Consider the following 17,944-nt stretch of genomic DNA (forward strand, 5'->3'; position numbering starts at 1 on the left):
AGATAACAATAAAAAGAAAAAATAAGTAAATGAAAGAAATATATATATATATATATATATATATAAAATAAAACAAAATGAAAAATAGAAAATAAAAAAAATTTTAAAAACCCTCCAAGTTTATATGCAATGCAGTTTCAGTCTTAATAATTTGGGTGTCCGTCTCAATCTCCAGTCCTGGAGTTGGTGCCTCAGATGTTGTTCTGTAGTTGTCTCATCAAAGGGGACACATAAAGTAGAACAAAACTGCACACAAAAAGAAAAACCCACAAAGTGTACCAAGTTCAAATGCAATACAGTTTCAGTCAGTTTTTCAGCATGCAGGTGTATTTCGGTTGTTTTCTCATCAAAGGTAGGGAGAAAAAGAAGAAAAAGAGTCTGGAGACAGTTCTGAGAATGGCTATCTGTGGCTGTGGCTTGCCTGCCCACTGCTGTCAGCCTGCTGTTGCTGGCGGCGTTATTTATGCAGATCTCAGGGGTGAGCTTAGCACTCACCTGCACCTGCAGGCTTTGATTACTTGGAGTTCTCCTGTGCGGGAGCCTCTGCTACAAGCTTTCCCCTCTCCAAGCACACTGGGAAAGGTGACACTGCCCCGCGTTGTCAGGCCTGTGTGTTTGTTTACAGCTCACATGGGAAGTGGGTCTTCCCTCCTCTCCTGTGGAGTTTTCCTCCCACCACCACTTTTACAAGTTTTTCTGCTCCTGATTACTGGGCTGTGCTGCTGCTCCTGCCGGCCGCTGTGTTTGTTTATAGCTCACGTGGGAGGTGGGTCTTCCCCCCTCTCCTGTGGAGTTTTCCTCCCTCCGTCACTCTCACAAGCTTTCCCACTCCTGGTTGATGGGTGCGTGCCCCCACTCCCGTTGGAGCCTCTCCGGCCCAGCCTGGCTTGTTTATTTACAGTTCTGGGAAGGATTCCCTTCCCCCCCACCTTCTTTGCTACATGTCTTTATTGTTGTTATTGCTTATTACTCAGTTTCTCTTTTTTCCCCAGGTGGAGGTCGGTCTCTCCAGGGGGCTATGCTGATCTGGCCCAGGGTTGTCTGTGGGAGTGCTGCGGTACCGCTAAGCTTACCTTGTCCACGTCTTCCCAAGCTGTCTGGGCATGGGTGACTGGCGGCCTGGGGGCCCTCCTGGTTTCTTCATTTGATGTGAAGTGGAGATTCTCTGCGCTGGCTGGAGGTGTGGAGGGGGTCAAAGTTTTGCCTCTTCTCGGTGGTTTTGCCTGCAAGGTGTGTCTCCAGCGTCTCTCCAAGATTTCACTATAGGAGGCACGTTTTCTGCTTCCTCCCTCTAGCTGCCATCTTGGAATCCTAGAATGGAAATGGTAATTTGATTGATGTGTTCTTTTGCAGCACTATTTAGAAAGTGTCACAGTGTCATCTGGGCTTGACTTTAAATACAATAGGATAAGGAGGAAAGGCAAGGGTGGGGGCAGAGGTGAGAAGAGCACTTCAGAACTGGTAAGATGAGAGTGGCTGGTGTCTAACTGTCTTGAGTCCCTATAAAACTTTGCCTAGGAGCCTGCATAGTTCCTCAGTATCTACATAACACTAATAATATCAAACATTTGTTAAGTACCTGCTATGGAAATGCATGTTTTATCAACTTTTACATGAATTATCTCATTTAATTTTTCACCAGATGAAAGAACCACTCTAGGGAGATCCTAAGTCTAGGAACTTGACCACCTGTGCCTGGCTCCCCTTCACTGACCTCCTGGGCATTGCCTCTTCTGCCTGTCCTGAAAGCTGTTTGGTTATTTCTTCTGTCTTTCTTTTTTTGAAGGGTAGAAAAGGGAGATATATTATACCTTGGGACGTGCTGTGGAAAGAGACAAAATAGTACTCAGCCCATCTTCAGCCATCTTCAAGTTATAGACATGAGGTTTAGCTTTAAATAGACAAAGAATTAGGATTGCAGGGTGGGGATTGGTATGCATAGCTAAACAGTCCTATCACATATGTGGCTTGATTGGTCATTTTATCTGTCCTTGTTTGGGTGGGGTTTCAGAGTTGTTATCCAGAATCATTGTTACCTTGAAGATGGTCTATCCTGAGGAAGCTGTACTGTTCCTTAGGAGTAATTTCAGTCCCTTGTCATAAAGATGCTGTCAATCCTGTCCTTCCTGGAGCCAAGGTGATTGCAAAATGACTGCAGAGAGAGTGGTTTAGAGCAAAGGGATGCTTGTTTATTTCTCACTCTGGTTTTCCATTTCAAGCTCCTATCCTCCAACTCTCCAGCTTTCTTTTCCCCTGCTGGGACAATACTACCTCACACCAACCTGTTAAGAATGACCTACCATTATTCAATTCTGGAAACTTCCCTCTGGTTCCATAGCTCCTCTGTGAATCAGCTCCTCCTACAGATGGGTTCTGAGCACCAGTAGTTTATTTGCATTTGAAAAAAAATAATAGCACTGTTCATAGATGTACCAAAACCTAGACAAATAATTTATTTTTAAACACTATGACTATGGCAGAAATACCTGTAGAATTCACAATCAGTCTCACCTAAATTTATGGTCTCTCATCTACATCCTAAGTTAAGAGGTTTGGGTTACTAAAGATGTCAGAAAGTTTAAATCAGGCAGAGATGTGGGAGGACAGCAAATTAAATGATGGTCCTTCTCCCTGACTCCTCCCTCTGGTTAGCACAATTGCACAGTTACTGTTGACTTTGTCATCTTCTAAAATTCCACCTCTCTGTGAGTGTTTGTATTTCTGGAATGTTTAAGGTTGTATTCTCTCCCTTGGTATTAATTTTGGGTTGTTTGGGAACCCAGCTTATCTGAAGGTTGCAGGACTCTGGACTTTGTAGGGATGAGCAGAGATTTTTTTTTTTTTACAGAGTGCTGTTCCTTTAAATTCTGAAAGTGAACTTGGCTCAGGAAGGCCAGCAGCTCAAGGACCAGCCCCCAGAATAGAGAATAGCTACAGATTCTCCATCCTCAGTCTTTGCAAAGGGATGGCTCTGCCAGCCGGGCTCTGGCAGGCTCCTGGAAGCATGCAAGTCAATCTCGGGACCCTCCTGCTGGTCCTTGGGCTCAGCCTAGCTCAGCCAGTCTCCACCCGCCGGAAGCTTCTGGTGTTTCTGCTGGATGGTTTTCGCTCAGACTACATCAGTGATGAGGCTCTGAAATCCCTGCCTGGTTTCCAAGAGATTGTGAGTAGAGGGGTGAAAGTGGACTACTTGACTCCAGACTTCCCTAGTCTCTCGTACCCCAATTACTACACCCTAATGACTGGTGAGTACTGGGTCCTCTTCTTGGAAGGGAGGGGACCACCTCAGTCAAGCAAAGAACATTAACTCCTGGCATCAGGGCTGCTGTCTAAATGTTCAGGTTGCTCTCATCCCTTGGGATAGGCAAGAGTCTGTTCTTGGCTAAGACTTTCCCCACAGTTGTGTTCTTGTCCAAAAGTTCTTTTAAGGACCTGTTTTGGATTGTCAATGTAGAAAAGTCAATGATAATTTTTAAAAGTGGTTATTTGTCTTACAAATAAAAATTCCAGTTTGTAGTTGGAATTTCTTCTGTCCCTTTGCTCTATAGTCAGCTGTCATTCTGGAATTAGGGTGGACTGTGAAAGTTAGGGAGTTCTCAGACAGGAACTTTGTTCCTGGATGACTTGGAGGGGAATTTTAGGTCACACTCTCCTGTGTTAACTCAGCAATGCCACTTACTCCCTTTTGCTTTCTTTGGAGGTCAGATAAAATGACATGGAGATGAAGGAATTGTAACTTCCAGCCATCTAGAAAGAAAGAAACAAACAAATAAATAAACAGAAACCCTAAATAACAAAACAGCTAGCCAGAGTGCCTAGTTTGGGATTAGTGGGTTTACCTAAAGATGACCTTCATCTGGAATTGCCAGAGCTCCAAATGTGACCCTGACCCTCCATTTGTGTAGTAATATGTGCAGCTCCCTTTCTGCTCACAGGGTTGGGTCCCCAGCTTCTGACCTGTTTTTCAGCTAACCTTTGTTAAAATTCAACAAGAGGCTTTCAGAAAGAATTTAGTGAACTATCCAAGGAAGCTATTACCAATGCACTCTTGTTGTTGGTTGTGCAGGACTGAGCTGTGTACTCTGAGCTCAGGGAGAACTTTGTAAATTATGTTAGCAGAAAGGGGATGAAAGACCTGGAATCTCATTACAGATCTCCACAGAACACCAAAGCCAAAAGAGTCTGCAAATATGGATTGATATCCTTACTTCTGAGCTCTGAGCACAGGAGAGCCTAATAAGTTGTGTTAGAGAAAGGGCTGAGTATACTCTGCAATATCTCACTTCACGTATGAGTGTTGTGCACAGGTCTGTGTAAAAATGCTAAACAAATGGCCAAAATTACAGGGATACTTTGGAGAATTAGTGAGAAAAAAAATCAGATTGCACACAAGCAAATTATTTATTTATTTGTTTTTTATTTCCCTCAACAGACAAACAAGCAGTCTTTATGATAACAAAATTAACAAAAGACTCTCTGGTCCTCACTTGGCATGCTTCTCCTCTTGCAGGGAAGCAGTTTGCAGGCTGCTGGGCCACACATAGATGTTATTGTGTGTCCCGGCTGACTTCAGTTCTGTAGGATGAGTTTCACACACACAGACCCCCCCCCTCTCCAGTTGTCTTTCAGAGCCTTGCTGGGAGACACAATTCATAAACTGGCACGTGCTGCTTTCTCAATTACAGTGAAAAATGAACAAAATCCATTTCAGAAAGTCAGACTCCAGTAAGTAAAAAGGGACTATTACTAGCTCCACAGAGACACCAGGCCAGTGACACGGTCTTTTGTTTCTCAGATCCACATTAGCAAAAGGAGAAATTTTGCACAAAGCCTCTGTTACACTGACACATTCCTTTTCAGATGATGGGTGGTTTTGCTTGTGTCCTCAGGAGAGAATAGCCCTCCTGATGGAGAGAAGGTACAGTTCCCAGGAGAGCCTGACAAAGATCTCACTCTCACTTTCCAACTGTTATGTCTGTATATTTTCTGGAGGAAAATATAGTATCTGATTTGAAAGTCTGCTTGGTGTATGTAAGTTGACTTTTCACTTTTTGTAGAAGCAATACTACACAAAGATGTGTCTAGCCGTGCTCACGTTTATGTACAAGTATCTTTGGGTGTGATTTGTCTTATACATGCCGAGCAAACTCACAGTTTTGGGGCAGAATTTACAGGCCATGAAACTTATATCATCTCCTCTGTCTTATAACTGACTTGGGGATAAATTTAGACTCTAACCATCTTATATTTTTCAACCTGATGTTGAAAAACTCCTTTTTCTCATATAAAAGAACATATCTATTGGGAGTTGTATTTAAACATATGGTTTGAGCATTAGGGCATTTTATGAACCAACAAAATTGTTATGCTAGAATTTTTTGGTACCAAAAGATACGCTATTTTAGGGTCCCTTATAATTCATAAGAGAGGCTATGATCTCACGTCATTACATGAATTATTGTGCATAAAACAGAAAGCTCTTGGTATTCTTCTCTTTGCATAATTAGGGATGATGGGTTGCTGGAAAAAAATGCTGGTCTTGAAATCAGAACTTGCTTGGAATCTTTGCAGGAAGGACTCTGGCAAGATGTTGTTCTGCCCTGGGCCTTCATTTCCTCAGCTTTAAAACAAAATGAGGTGAACTTCGAGGTTTGAATCAGGTCAGGATTTTAGATGCTGCCATGTCATGAAGTCTACAGCACAGTGCATGAGAATTAAACATGTTAGGACTTGCTGTTTCTGTGGTATGAATGTGGCTTGTTCCCCATGGTTCTTATGGTGGTGATTTTGAAAATGGCGTGGAAGCTTTAAGAGGGGTGGAGCTTAGAGGGAGGTCCTTAGTCCTGCCTTAAGAAGGCATTAAGGTAGCTCTCATGGGACCTGTGAGTTCTTTCAAGAATGAGTGACTATAAAAACCTCAGCCTGACCCTTGAATGTTCTCTGGTTTCCTGTTTCAAGAAGTGATTTCTTCCTCCTATGTGTACTCCCATCATGAAGCCATCTGCCCTCAGGCCTTCTCTAGAGACAAAACCAAAGGAACTACTCAATCAGGGACTTTTAGCATCTAGAACTGTGAGATAAATAAATTTCTTTTCTTTATAAAGTTATCCAGCCTCAGGTATTTCATTACAGCAATAGAAAATCAACTTACACACCCCTCTTGGGAGGTGTTCATGTAGAAATTAAGCAAATGGGTGAAACGCCTTTTAAGAAGAATTTCATAGGGAAGTCATGTGGATCTTTGATGGGAAATCCACTGTTGTATTTGTAAGGAATCTTGGAAATCCTCTAATGTAGCTACTGACAGGAAGCCACAATGGCTGGTTTTCTTTTCTTCAAACTTGTTTGCACTAGGACACATATGAAAAATATCCAATAATGATTGAGAAGATCAATCAATTGATTGCTGGGGACGCTGATTTTTAAACCAAGCCTTTCACTCAGTGAGCTGACATTCAAGTTGAGGAAGAAAGACACTAAGAGAATAGATATCTACTAACATTCTAAAACTAATGACAAGGTATGGGGAGCTGAATTGTGCCCCATCCTCTGCCCAAGTTCAAGTTGACATTCTAAGTCCCCTGTAGTTAAAATTACTGTATTTGTAGATAAGGTCTTTAAAGAGGTGATTGAATTAAAATGAAGCCATTACAGATTGGTGCCTGTATAAGAAAAGGAAGGGACACCAGAGATGTTTGTGCACAGAGAAAAGGCCATGTTACAGCATAACAAGAGGGAGATGTTCTGCAAGCCAAGGGGACAGGCCTCCGAAGAAGCCAAACTGCCAGCTCTTTGATCTTGGACTTCTAGCTTCCAGAACTGTGAAAAAATAAATTTCTGTTGTTTAAGCCATTCTACCTGTGCTACTTTGTTATGGCAGCCATAGCCAACTCAAGCATAAAGGATCAAAGACTAGTTTCCCAGTATGCTACAGAGGACAGAGGAGAGGCAAATGTCCTTCCAGTTGGAGAAGCATAAGAGAGCATTTGGAAGGTGGCTCTGAGCTGGGATAAGGAGTCACAAGCATGGCATAAATCACTAGCTCTTCCTTTATTCATAAGCTCTTTCTGAAGAGCTGCATGTGGGTGAACTTAAAGCTAGTTAAAACACAACCACAGTTTAAATGCCTTTGGAATACCGTCTGCTTTAGTTTATTTTTTTGTGGGTCTTTGTTTTGTAAAGCTGGTCTCTCTTTGGGGGTAAATTCACATTTGACTTAGTGAAGTTAACCTATAATCAATGGAGGAAAGTAGTGATTTGTTCAATCCAGGTCATGGGTAAGAGAAAATGCTACGTCTGTTCTGACATAGCATAACAGCATTGTTTTGCTCAGTCTGATGGCAACATTTGTTTGTAATTCTCGAATCCTTTTGGCTAAGAAGTTGAAGAAAGTGGCCCAGAAATGTCCTAAGTAGCAGGGAAGCCAGTTTAGAATTTTATCTTTACTGCAAACGATCCAGCAAAGCCTGAAAAGTATTTGGCACGCAGTATATCATCATTTCAACATTTGAAAACTAGTAGATAAAGCACAGGAGTTTGATGCTTATTGGAGGTACCTCAGAATGTTACCAGAAGAGCTGAGACCAGAAGTTGGCATCAGAGGCCAGGTTCCCCTGCAGCTGTAGAGCAGGGCCCTCAGCCAGGGTCCTTGAAGTGACTCAGTGACTTGAGGGCCGAGCATGTGACTGAGCCTCAGGTCAGAGATCTCCCAGGACCCGCCCAGCAGGCATGGTGTCTCATTAATCTGTGAGAATCAAAGCAAAACCTAGGATGCTAACTGCTCAGAATTACTATTTGTGTGAGTACATTTCTGTTGCACTCTCACAAATCATGTGTGACACAAATTCTTACCAGATACTGAGGGCCCACCACTCTGGAGTGACAGACTGCAAGGTAAGCTATGCTTTTCTCCACTTTAAAGAAAATGTCGGCTTGAAATTAAAACCAGCCATCACTCGAACCAAAGGAAATCAATACAGAAATTGCAGGAACAATCAGGTTTTTGCAAAAAACCCACTTCCTCAGCCTACTGCTGGGGAGGGAGCTGCCCACAGATGTCTACCCACCCACAGCACCAGGGAGGATGGGGACGGTATTCCTGGCTCCCTCCCTTGTGTTTCCCCCAAGTCAGCACTGGCACTGGGACATTAACCCTGGGTGTTAGTTTCCTTAGATTTAGAAATCTCCTCTAGCCGATGATCTATATTTGGCTGCCTTCTTCCTCTCTTCCTCTTCTCTGCACCAGTCTGAGCATGCTGTTTTCACTTGTGATCTCCTAATGGTCCAGGGTCCATTCTCCGCTTCCATTTCCTTGCCCCTGGTTAGCTTTGGCACAGCTCCTGTTCTCCTTCCTGACAGCCCACCTGGGTACCAGGACCCCCTCCTGTCTCTGTGTCCTCCTACTTCATCCACCCCTTCTTCGTCCCTTCTGCTGGTCTCTCTTCGTTTCCTGATCTTTCTTTCTCTCACAGCCTGAGTCAGCTGCACATTCAGGGTCAATCCTGAATCCTCTGCTTCTCCTATTTTCATTGTTGGCACCTGGCAGAAACCACCCTATGGTTCCTTGTAGCCTCTTCCCTGCTTTTGTTCTTTCACCTTCCATGGAGGAGCTGGAGCGGTCCTTGCAGAACAAGTGTTTGTTCCTGTTGCTCATCTGTTCAAACCCTCCAGGAGATGCTGAATCCACTCCAAGTAACATCTGAATCTTTACAGAACCCAATGCACACAGTCACCAGCTACTTTCTGATCACCCTTCCCCTTAGTCGCTTCAGTGGGCCAGGTGTGTGCCTACCTCAGGACACTTGAACTCCCTCTGCTTCTTTAGGCTGGATTGCTTTTTTCCCCCAGAAAGACTCAAGATTTGCCAATATTCTCTGCATTTTTCAGATCTCTTTCTCAAAGTGTCTGTAGTAGATAAGTCTATCCTGGCCACCCTAACTAAAGTAGCCCGCTACCAGCCCATCATTCTCTTCCTCTCCTTGTTTTTCCTCATTGCACCAACTTGTTTATTTCTATCTTCTTCAAATAAAATTTGTGTAGAGAAGAAGCATTATAATCATGATTCCAATATTCAGAATTTCAGAGAAATCATTGACTATCACTTTGATCTTAGCTACTCCTAATAAGGAGGAGAAAAAAAATAAATAAACTTATGCTTTGCCCATACAAAAGTAATTAAAAGCCACTTAGGTGAACTGTCTAATGTCTAATAATACCATAGACCTGAAAATATGCCTTTCAATTTTGTTTTAAGTTTTGAATATGAGGTTGGAGGCAGCAGGAGGGTTGGAGTCATTTAGGAGAAGGGCTGTGCCAAAGTACAAAGGAGATCAAAGAGCATGGGATGTGGAGAGAAAACTAACCAGAGCCCTAACAGCCAGCATCGCCCAAGGGAGAACCTAATGCAGTCAAGATTGCCAAAGCCAAGGGAGCAGAGGCAACAGCAAAGCAATGAACAAGGCAAATAACTGAACCAACGCAGAGAACTGTGAGCGGGGAAAGGACCATGTTTTGTGTGTGCTCCTGGCCATGGACTTAGGGATAATCTGGCTACTTAAAGGGCCTGCAGAGCCATCCTGTGTTCAGACTCCACCCCAGGTTGCTTCTGTGGCTACAATGTGCGTGCAGGCACCATGAGACTCTCTACAGGTATTTATAAACAGGCGTGGTGTGATGGGCTGACTTGTAACGACTCCGAAATTCATGTGTTAAAGTACCAACCCTGGTATCTCAGAATGTGACTATATTATAGGTCCATCTATATTGAACAGATAGTTAATGTAAAATGAGTCTCTAACCTGATGTTACTTACTGGTGTCTTTATAAGAAGAGGGGATGAGGATGCAGACAGGCTTAAGGGAAGATCATGTGACGATGCACACAGAAAACAACCATCTGCAAGCCAAGGAGAGAGGGCTCAGAGGAACCAAGCCCACCCACACCTTGGTCTTGGACTAGTAGCCTCCTCTGGAACTGTAAGAACAAATACTTATAACTGATGGAAGGCTTTGAAAGCTAAACCTAAGACACTCCAACATGGTCCCCCCTCCCTCTTTTTCTACTTTAAGCTTGATGTATTTCTTCTTTGTGAGGGGAACGGTTGAATTTGAAGAACATCCTTGAGGTACGGCTTGCTGATTGGCTGAGGGATGAGTATGAAAAACTTCACAGGAAGGAGCTTGAAAATATTCCAAGGCTGCATGATGTTCAGAAATTTGGACAAAGGGGCTTTTATTAGCAGAGATGGGAAAGTTTGAAGACTATTAATTTCAGTCAGATTTAGTTGGAGAAATAAATTTTCATCAGATTATATGTCGAGGTGAGTAAGATGTTCACAGGAACCAGCCCCTTAGTGGATCAGACAGTATCTTAAAGGAGAGTTCCATACACATGTACAGCACCCATGGAGTAAAGGAGAGAAATTGATCCCTGGGTCCAGTGGACACCAGTAAGTGCTTAGGAGTTGGTAGAGATTACAGTTTAGGAGCAGGTAGAGATTGTGCATAAAATGTGCCTCTTCATCTGCATGCACTTTTGTCACTTCTTCCCAGGGACACCTAACAACACCCTTTTACTTTCCACTTAAAACTAGTCTCTATCATGAGCCCTGACTAAGCTGCCTAAAGAAGCAGGCTTGGGTAGTGAGGTGCTGGACAACAGAAGCTGTAAAGAGCTCTAACCAGCTCACACCCTGACAAAAAGCTGTGTTGTAATATTTACAAAAACCACGTCTCCAAGCACATCATTAGTTAAGCCGCCATCAACAGACCTCTCTCCACTGAAGCGCCACTTTTCAAAAAGTGTGTTTCTTTTGGCTTCCATGGTGATGAAAGGGAGTTCTTACTATATGCATTCAGCTGCTAGAAACTCAGTCCCTGAAGGAGGGAATGGTACAGGAGTGGGTAAAACTTTTACATTGTGGCGAAAGCTTTTGATTACAATAACAGCAAACCCTTTTCCAGAAGGTTCATCCACACAGAGCCCTTGCAGTCTACAAACCATGGTTGGTTTCCCCCTGTCCTGGTTTCTTCCGGTCCCACGGTTGGTTGATAGGAAAACATGCCTCCTTCCAAAGGAACGACTTTGGTTGGACCATGCTTCTCTCAGGACTTGTTTCATCACGAATGCTGTGCCAATCATGGGTGAAAGCCACTTACAATTAACTTGGAAGGAGCCTGACTCAGCATGCTACACACCTACTTCAGTTTCAGAGTCCCTGTCTGTGAATGGGACCACTGTGTCCTCAGTCCTTAGAGGGAGGTTATGGGCAGAGACCTTGGGCAGGTCTGGGGCTCCTGCAGGTCCTGTGTGTTGCATTCTGCTCTTGCTGTATACTTTGCTTGATCTTCACCAACTTCTACCTTCAGCCCTTTTGATAACAAGGAGAAAAGATCCAACAGGCAGGTCTTCAGTAATGTGTGGACAGGCTTATTGAGCAAAAGCTGCCCAAGCTGAAGTCATAAGTGGATTTGTGGTTTGGATCACTGTAGATATTTTACTCTTGGAGGAAGGAAACTTTCCCCAGGGGCCTTCAAGAGGAAGTGCTTGGTCTGTGGGGTCACGTAAGATGTATGCCACAGAGCACCCTAGCCTGTGTGCTGTGGGTCATGAATGAGTTTGGCCAGGCACCTGGCCCATCACCTTGGTTGTTAGCAGCTTTGTCCATCCACCCCAGAGTATGTAACCAGTGTCTGATGTGAAGCAGGTGAGGCAGCTTTGGTGGACCAGAGAGCGCCCAGGAATGGGAGGCAGGGGACCAGATTTCTTCTCTTGACTCTGCCACAGTCACCCGGGAGCTCACATAAGTCACACTATCATTCCAGTCTTGAGCTCTTGTTGCTTTAAAATGAGAGGATTGGACAGAGGGATACCTGGAGTAAATTGTGTTAGTGAGCACCAGATGTGTGCCAGATGGGGTTGTTCTAGGTGTTGGGAACTTAGTAGGGAGATTTCAAGAAGATTCAGGGCCACAGAAGGGGCAGAGGGCAAGGACAACCAGAAGGGGCTCCCCGTGAGACTCCACCTCCCTTGCTCCGTTAGGATCGCAGCAGCAGCATCTTGACTTGTTTCATGCATCTGAAGAAAGTTCTCTGCAAGTCATCCTCCTCCATGAGAATGACAGTGGCCTGAGAGGTTGGGGGGGGGGTGGGCAGCAGCTGAAGTCCCCATGTCTATAGGTATTGTGGCTGAGATGCCCACGGAGTTTGCTTAAGAGGTCTCTAGGCCCTGGTCTTGTCTTCCAGGTCTGCACACAAATCAAACCAATTAGCCCACTGGCTCATTAGCACGCCTGGCTTTCCCTGAAAAATTCTCTGTACGTATAATGAGTTGGCTGTCACAGGTGGACTTGAGAAAACATTCTGCTTTAATGGTAAAAGGCAAAAAAACCTTTAAACAAAAACATAGGCATTTGGGAGAAAACTCCCATACTGTGCTCTTTAGTCACTTCACTAGCACTCATGGACCCAGCCTGGAACATCCCCCTACTCCCCCACTCCATCACCACCTCTACCATTGTAGCCCAGACCAATGAAACCATTTCAAAAGATCATTTCTCAGGTTCACGCCTGCCTGGCTGTGTGAACTTGGCACCCTCACCTCTCTGGGAATTAGTTTTCTCATTTGTAAGGTAGATGGCCTGCAAGACACCCCATCACTAAACCCACCAAAGAGGGAGAATCTGGTACCACTGAGGGTGGGCACGTGAAGACATGAGGACCTCAGAGAAGACGCCAGGTGAGTGCTCTTGGCTCCAGAACTCTCTGGATACTGTTGCCAAGTCACCTCGCCTGAAGTGTTCCTAATGGTGTGATCTGTGTGTAAATGGCCAGTTACTGCTAAACTTTTCACGTGTTCCTTGGGCTCTGGTCATAAAGGCTTCACGGTGCTGAAGCAACTTCCCGCCACCGTCCACTCTGCCTGTCCAGGCTCCGCCATGAGGCAGAGCCATAAGCAGTCCCTGCTACCCGTATTGAGGGGCATCAGAGCCCGGCAAAGGATTTATGACAATTGGAGGGAAAATACACCTTTAGAGACGTAAGAAATTAGGAATCTTGCTACCTTTCTGGGGTGATAGCTGCACAGGTGAAAGACAAAGACGGAACAGAGATGTCTTGTTGCCTATCTTTAAAAATATGAATTATTTATATGTTTTCAATATTAAATAAAAAATATATATAATGGGACATGCCCATCTCTACTTTAAAAAGCAGACTTTTTTTTTGTGATATTGGGGCTTGAACTTGCTAGGCAGACACTCTACAATTTGGGTCACACTCCCAGGCCTTTGTTCTTTATTTTTAATTTTTTTTTTTTGGATTCTTGACTTTTGCCCTCAGCCATCTTCAGACTGTGATTCTCCTACCTATGTCTCCTGCATAGCTAGGATTACAGATGCCCATCACTGTGCCCGGTTTATTTGTTGAGATAGGGTCTTGCTAACTTTTTGCCTGAGGTGGCCTCAAACCTCTATCTTCCTGGTTTTACCTCTTGAGTGGCTGGGATAACAGGCATGATCACCATACCTGGCCCTAGACATTTTTATCCAACATTGATTAAGCCCCCCACTTATAATTGAGGGAAGTATATTCACATTAAAATTTTTAGAAAATTGCTTCCCAGCTTAATGGACATAGGCAGTCTTGTGATTTGGTTGGTTTTTCTGTCTGTATTGCAAGTTAGTAAACAGCAACCAGCCAGAGCACAGGAGACCCAGGGCTAAGGTTGCCATCATCTTTTTTTCAGTCTTTTTTCTTTTTTTTTTTGATAAGCCTAGAGCTCAAACTCAGGGCTTCACACTTGCAAAGCAGGCACTCTACCACTTGAGCCACAACTCCAGTTGTCATCATCCTGTTTTGGATTCCACCACCACACAAGCCCCATCACTGCCCCTCTGAAGAGCAGGACTAAAGACACCCCGTAAGGTCTCAGCTCATGCACAGCCTCTGAAGGGCTTCAATCCCCCATGTGGGGCCCTGGAGCTACCCCTGCTGTCCAAGTGGGTCCACACAGCAGTTTACTGGGATGTTGATCTACACTCCCCCAGGGGCATCAGTAGAGGGTAGGTGATCTCTTCCCAAAGCTTGCTGGGAAGAGACATTTGATTTGTGTTTGTTGGGCTTTCTTGATTCAGTGCTGGTAACTGGCCATCTGTACAACCCCTTGGAGGAAGGGCTTACATTCTCTTTCTGCTGGACTCTCCACCTTTGTTGCTGAACCCCATCTGTTGGATGGGATTCCACTATTTTCCAGCAAACTCCTAAGTGCATTCATATACCTATTTTGATCTCATTGATCTGCATTCTTCTGGTCATACCTCATAGACTTCTGGGTTCCCTCCCGCATCTGAACACTGGAACTCTTTTCACCCCCAGGGCCAATTGACACATCGCAGTGTTCTGCCTGTCATTTCAGACTTCTCAGTGCTCCTGGCTCTCCCTGGCTTTTTCTGGGCCCAGTGAGTGGATCTATTTTCAGGTTCCAATTACTCCCAGTCTGTCCCATTCCCCTGCAGTTGGCTTTGTCCCAACCATGATATCTTTCTCTGTGCCTTTCTGTGTGTAACTTTCATAGTCCATTTTAGCATGCATTTGTCTGTGTAAAATATAACACTAAAACTACTTGAATGAATTTAGGAATGTGTAATAAAATCCCCTTATCCCAATCCAAATTCCCCCATAGACATACAGAATTACAAAATGTAAAAAACAGATGATGCCTTAAAAATGCTAATACATTTGTTTCATTGAGCAGAACAGACCACTGAGGCCCAAGATTCAGGTCCAAGAGCTAGCTCAGGTAGGACTGCAAGTGTAGGTCTCCAAGTTACAGTCAGGGTCTCGCCTCCCTCTATGATCAGAGGCGGAAGCCCAGGAATTCCCTCCCAGACATCTAGCTTGCTTTACCAGGCTGACCTCTTTGCCTAAGTTCCCAATTTTTCTCTGTGGAGTCTACTCTGTCACCACTGGGCCTTACTGGGTAGCTCTTGCTTCTTTTCTCACTTCTATAAACATCTAGAATGAGCAAACGGAAATGGAGTTTGAGATTCAAAGCAGTGTGTGTGTGTGTGTGTGTGTGTGTGTGTGTGTGTGCCTGTAGATTTCATCAAAGAGATGGATAGGGAAGAAGTAGAGCTATATAGGAGGTTACTTACGGTGTTTGAGCTCAGCCAACCACCCTACTTCATGGGCAATGGATAATAATTGAGGTGGCTACACAGTCCCTAAGCTCCTTACATAATCTCACCAAGTTCTGATGGATCAGATAAGAAAACCATGTTCCAAAGAAGTTGTTCTCAGCCTGTTATAACATCTTGCTAAAAGCTAAAAGAGTCAAATGAGAACAAATTGTGGCTTTATTTATCCAATTCCCAATGACCTGTTTGGTTGGTATTTTGGACTTGGTATCTTGAAAATTCACCTCAGAAGAATCTTTCAGAGGACATCAGACCAATTCCTCCTAACCTTCCACCAAGGGGATCGCCAGTCTCCTATGGCCAGATGTCAAACCCCTAATGAGATGGGGCTTACAAGCATGACCTCTCTCTTTTCCTTTTTTACCCTGTTTCTGTTGGAGGCCTTCCTGGGACTCTAAGTGCTTCCCTTTGCTGATGCACCCTGTTACCTCTGAAACACTGTCCTCCCATCTTCCTCCAAACCCATAGCCCAAGCCAGCTTTATCCCATTGCCCTTGCTCTTTTAAGCCAAAGTAAGAAATCCTTCCTCCAAAAGGCTTTGACCAATAAATGTTAACATTTCAGAGCTGGATGGTGCTTTGAGATCTTACTTTTCTTCATTTGCTAACTCCTTTTTCACTTGCTGTCTGAACCATAAATGCTGGTAAAAACCCACCACCACAAATTGTCGACACATATGCATACAGTGCATTTCGAATAATCCATTTTGGGATTTTGACCATCTACTGTGTGAGAAGCACTGCTGTCAAGATGAGCATGACATAGCCTGCTCAGACAAGCAGTCTCAGACAAGCTTGCAATTAAGTTGGAGCAATTAAATATTTGTTGAGATAAATATAGGACAGAGTGGAGTAGGCACAGGAAGAAGAGGTGATTTCTGAGAGTGTGTGGTGAGGAGGAGACGTGTGCTGAGGTAATGCTGCTCTAGTAAAGCCTGAAGGATTTGGACAGGTTGAAACCTGGAGGAAGGACTTTGCAGGTGGATGACAAAACACAAGCCAAGAGGCAGAGATGGGAATAGTAAAGAGCATTTGGATATCAGAGCTGGGCTTTGAGACCATTATTCACTCTGCTTTGAGCAGTGTAGGTTTGAGGACTGAGGGAGGCCACAAAAACCAGGACAATGATAGTATGTGAGTCAAGTCCCCAGGGCCAGAACAAACCTGAGGTGATGAATTTGATAGACCCCTGTGGAGAGGGAACTAGCAGGACTGATTGGATTTGAAGAATTAGAGACAAACATCTCAGGATGGGATAAGAATTCTAGTTAGTCTTAAGGTAATTAACAAGTTAATCTGTGTGTAAAGTGGATCCAAGTTCACAAAAGTTGGTTATACAAGAAATGTTCATATTTCACGTCTGTGAATCTCTACGACTGATTCTTTGAGAAATATTCTACTATGTGAAACAAGCCATAATTTTTTTTGGTGGTGGTGGTGGTACGAGTGTTTGAACACAGACCCTTGTGCTTGGTAGGCAGGGGTTCTATCACTTGAGCCACATCTGTAGCCCAAGGCAGACATTTTGTATCATACAAATAGTGTAGGATTCCACCTATGCAATTCCCTAGAATAATCAATTCACAGAGCTCTCCAAAAGAAACTAGGGAGAGTTAGTGCTTAGTGGGCTCAGTTTGGGGTGATAAACAGTTCTGAAGGGGGACAGTGTTCTGATGGTGACACAACAATGTGAATATGCAAAAGTCACTAAAATGACTTTTGATGACCATTTAGGGTGAGAATCGGAAATTTATGTTATGTGTGCTTTATCTCAGGGGAAAAATAGTTTATATCTGACTCTCACCCCCATCCCATCCCACTGGGTTGTGTAGAGGGGTTTCTCTTCCTCCCCTTGGGTTATGCAAAAGTCCTGTGTCACATGCAGTTCCAAAGACTTTAGGAAATGGCCCTGGTTATTGGTCCATTCTGGTGGTCATGTGATCCCCCAAACCAGGCTCTGTTGTTTTGGGCTGGAAAAACCTTGCTCCTTGCCTGTTGTATGTCACAGACATTGCTGTCCTCTTTGGAGTACTGGCACCCACCAGTGCGTCCTTCCCACTCTCAGTGGACCAGCCAACTCTTTCTTATCTCTCCTTGGTCTGGAAGGAGGACTTTCCACCAGGGGCTCCTTCACTGGTGAGGACCTGTGTGGTCACACGGAGCCCTATACTTATAAGGATGGTGTGCTTTGTTTACTCTCTGCGGCCACCATTTTGAAATTCTCTTTTAAATTTATTTTTAGTTAACTGATTTTTATTTTTAACTGATACACAAGATAGAATGGTTATACGTATTAATAGAATACCATGCAATGTTTAATACATGTATACATTGCCTCATGTTTAAATTAGAGTAAGCATAATTATCTGCTCAGCATTTATCATTTCTTTGTGGTAAAAACTTTTTGAAATCTTTTCTTCTAGTTGAAATTCTTAATACTTTCTGGACAAAGGATCTCACATTTTCATTTTATACCAAGTCCTACAAATCATGTAGCCTGTCTTGTCTTCCTCCTTTCTTGGCTTCTCTCGAAAGTACCTTTCTTCCCTCTCCTTCAGAAATATCATTACAGTGTATTCAAATGAGCTCAGGAAAAAACGCATCCAACAGGTAACATCAGCTGTTCCAGAAATGATGACTTCTTCAGAGACCAAAGGGGCCTGGATACCTGCTTGAACCATACAGGGAACACGCTAGTTTATTATTTCAATAAAATACTCCAGTGTAGTATCTAAACCAGTAGTTCATATTT

General features: G+C 43.9%; 1 protein-coding gene across 1 annotated transcript in view; it reads left to right on the forward strand.

Annotated features, from left to right (window-relative positions):
* Positions 1-2,905: 2,905 nt before the first annotated feature.
* Positions 2,906-17,944, forward strand: part of Enpp6 (ectonucleotide pyrophosphatase/phosphodiesterase 6) — a 112,584-nt gene continuing 97,545 nt past the window's right edge. Inside the window, exon 1 of the mRNA XM_074054878.1 lies at positions 2,906-3,245. Coding sequence (XP_073910979.1) covers positions 2,966-3,245 — 280 coding nt within the window. The 5' untranslated portion in view covers positions 2,906-2,965. The remainder of the gene's footprint in view (positions 3,246-17,944) is intronic.

This window comes from Castor canadensis, chromosome 14, assembly GCF_047511655.1.
Source record: "Castor canadensis chromosome 14, mCasCan1.hap1v2, whole genome shotgun sequence".
In the NCBI taxonomy this organism is placed as follows: Eukaryota; Metazoa; Chordata; class Mammalia; order Rodentia; family Castoridae; genus Castor; species Castor canadensis.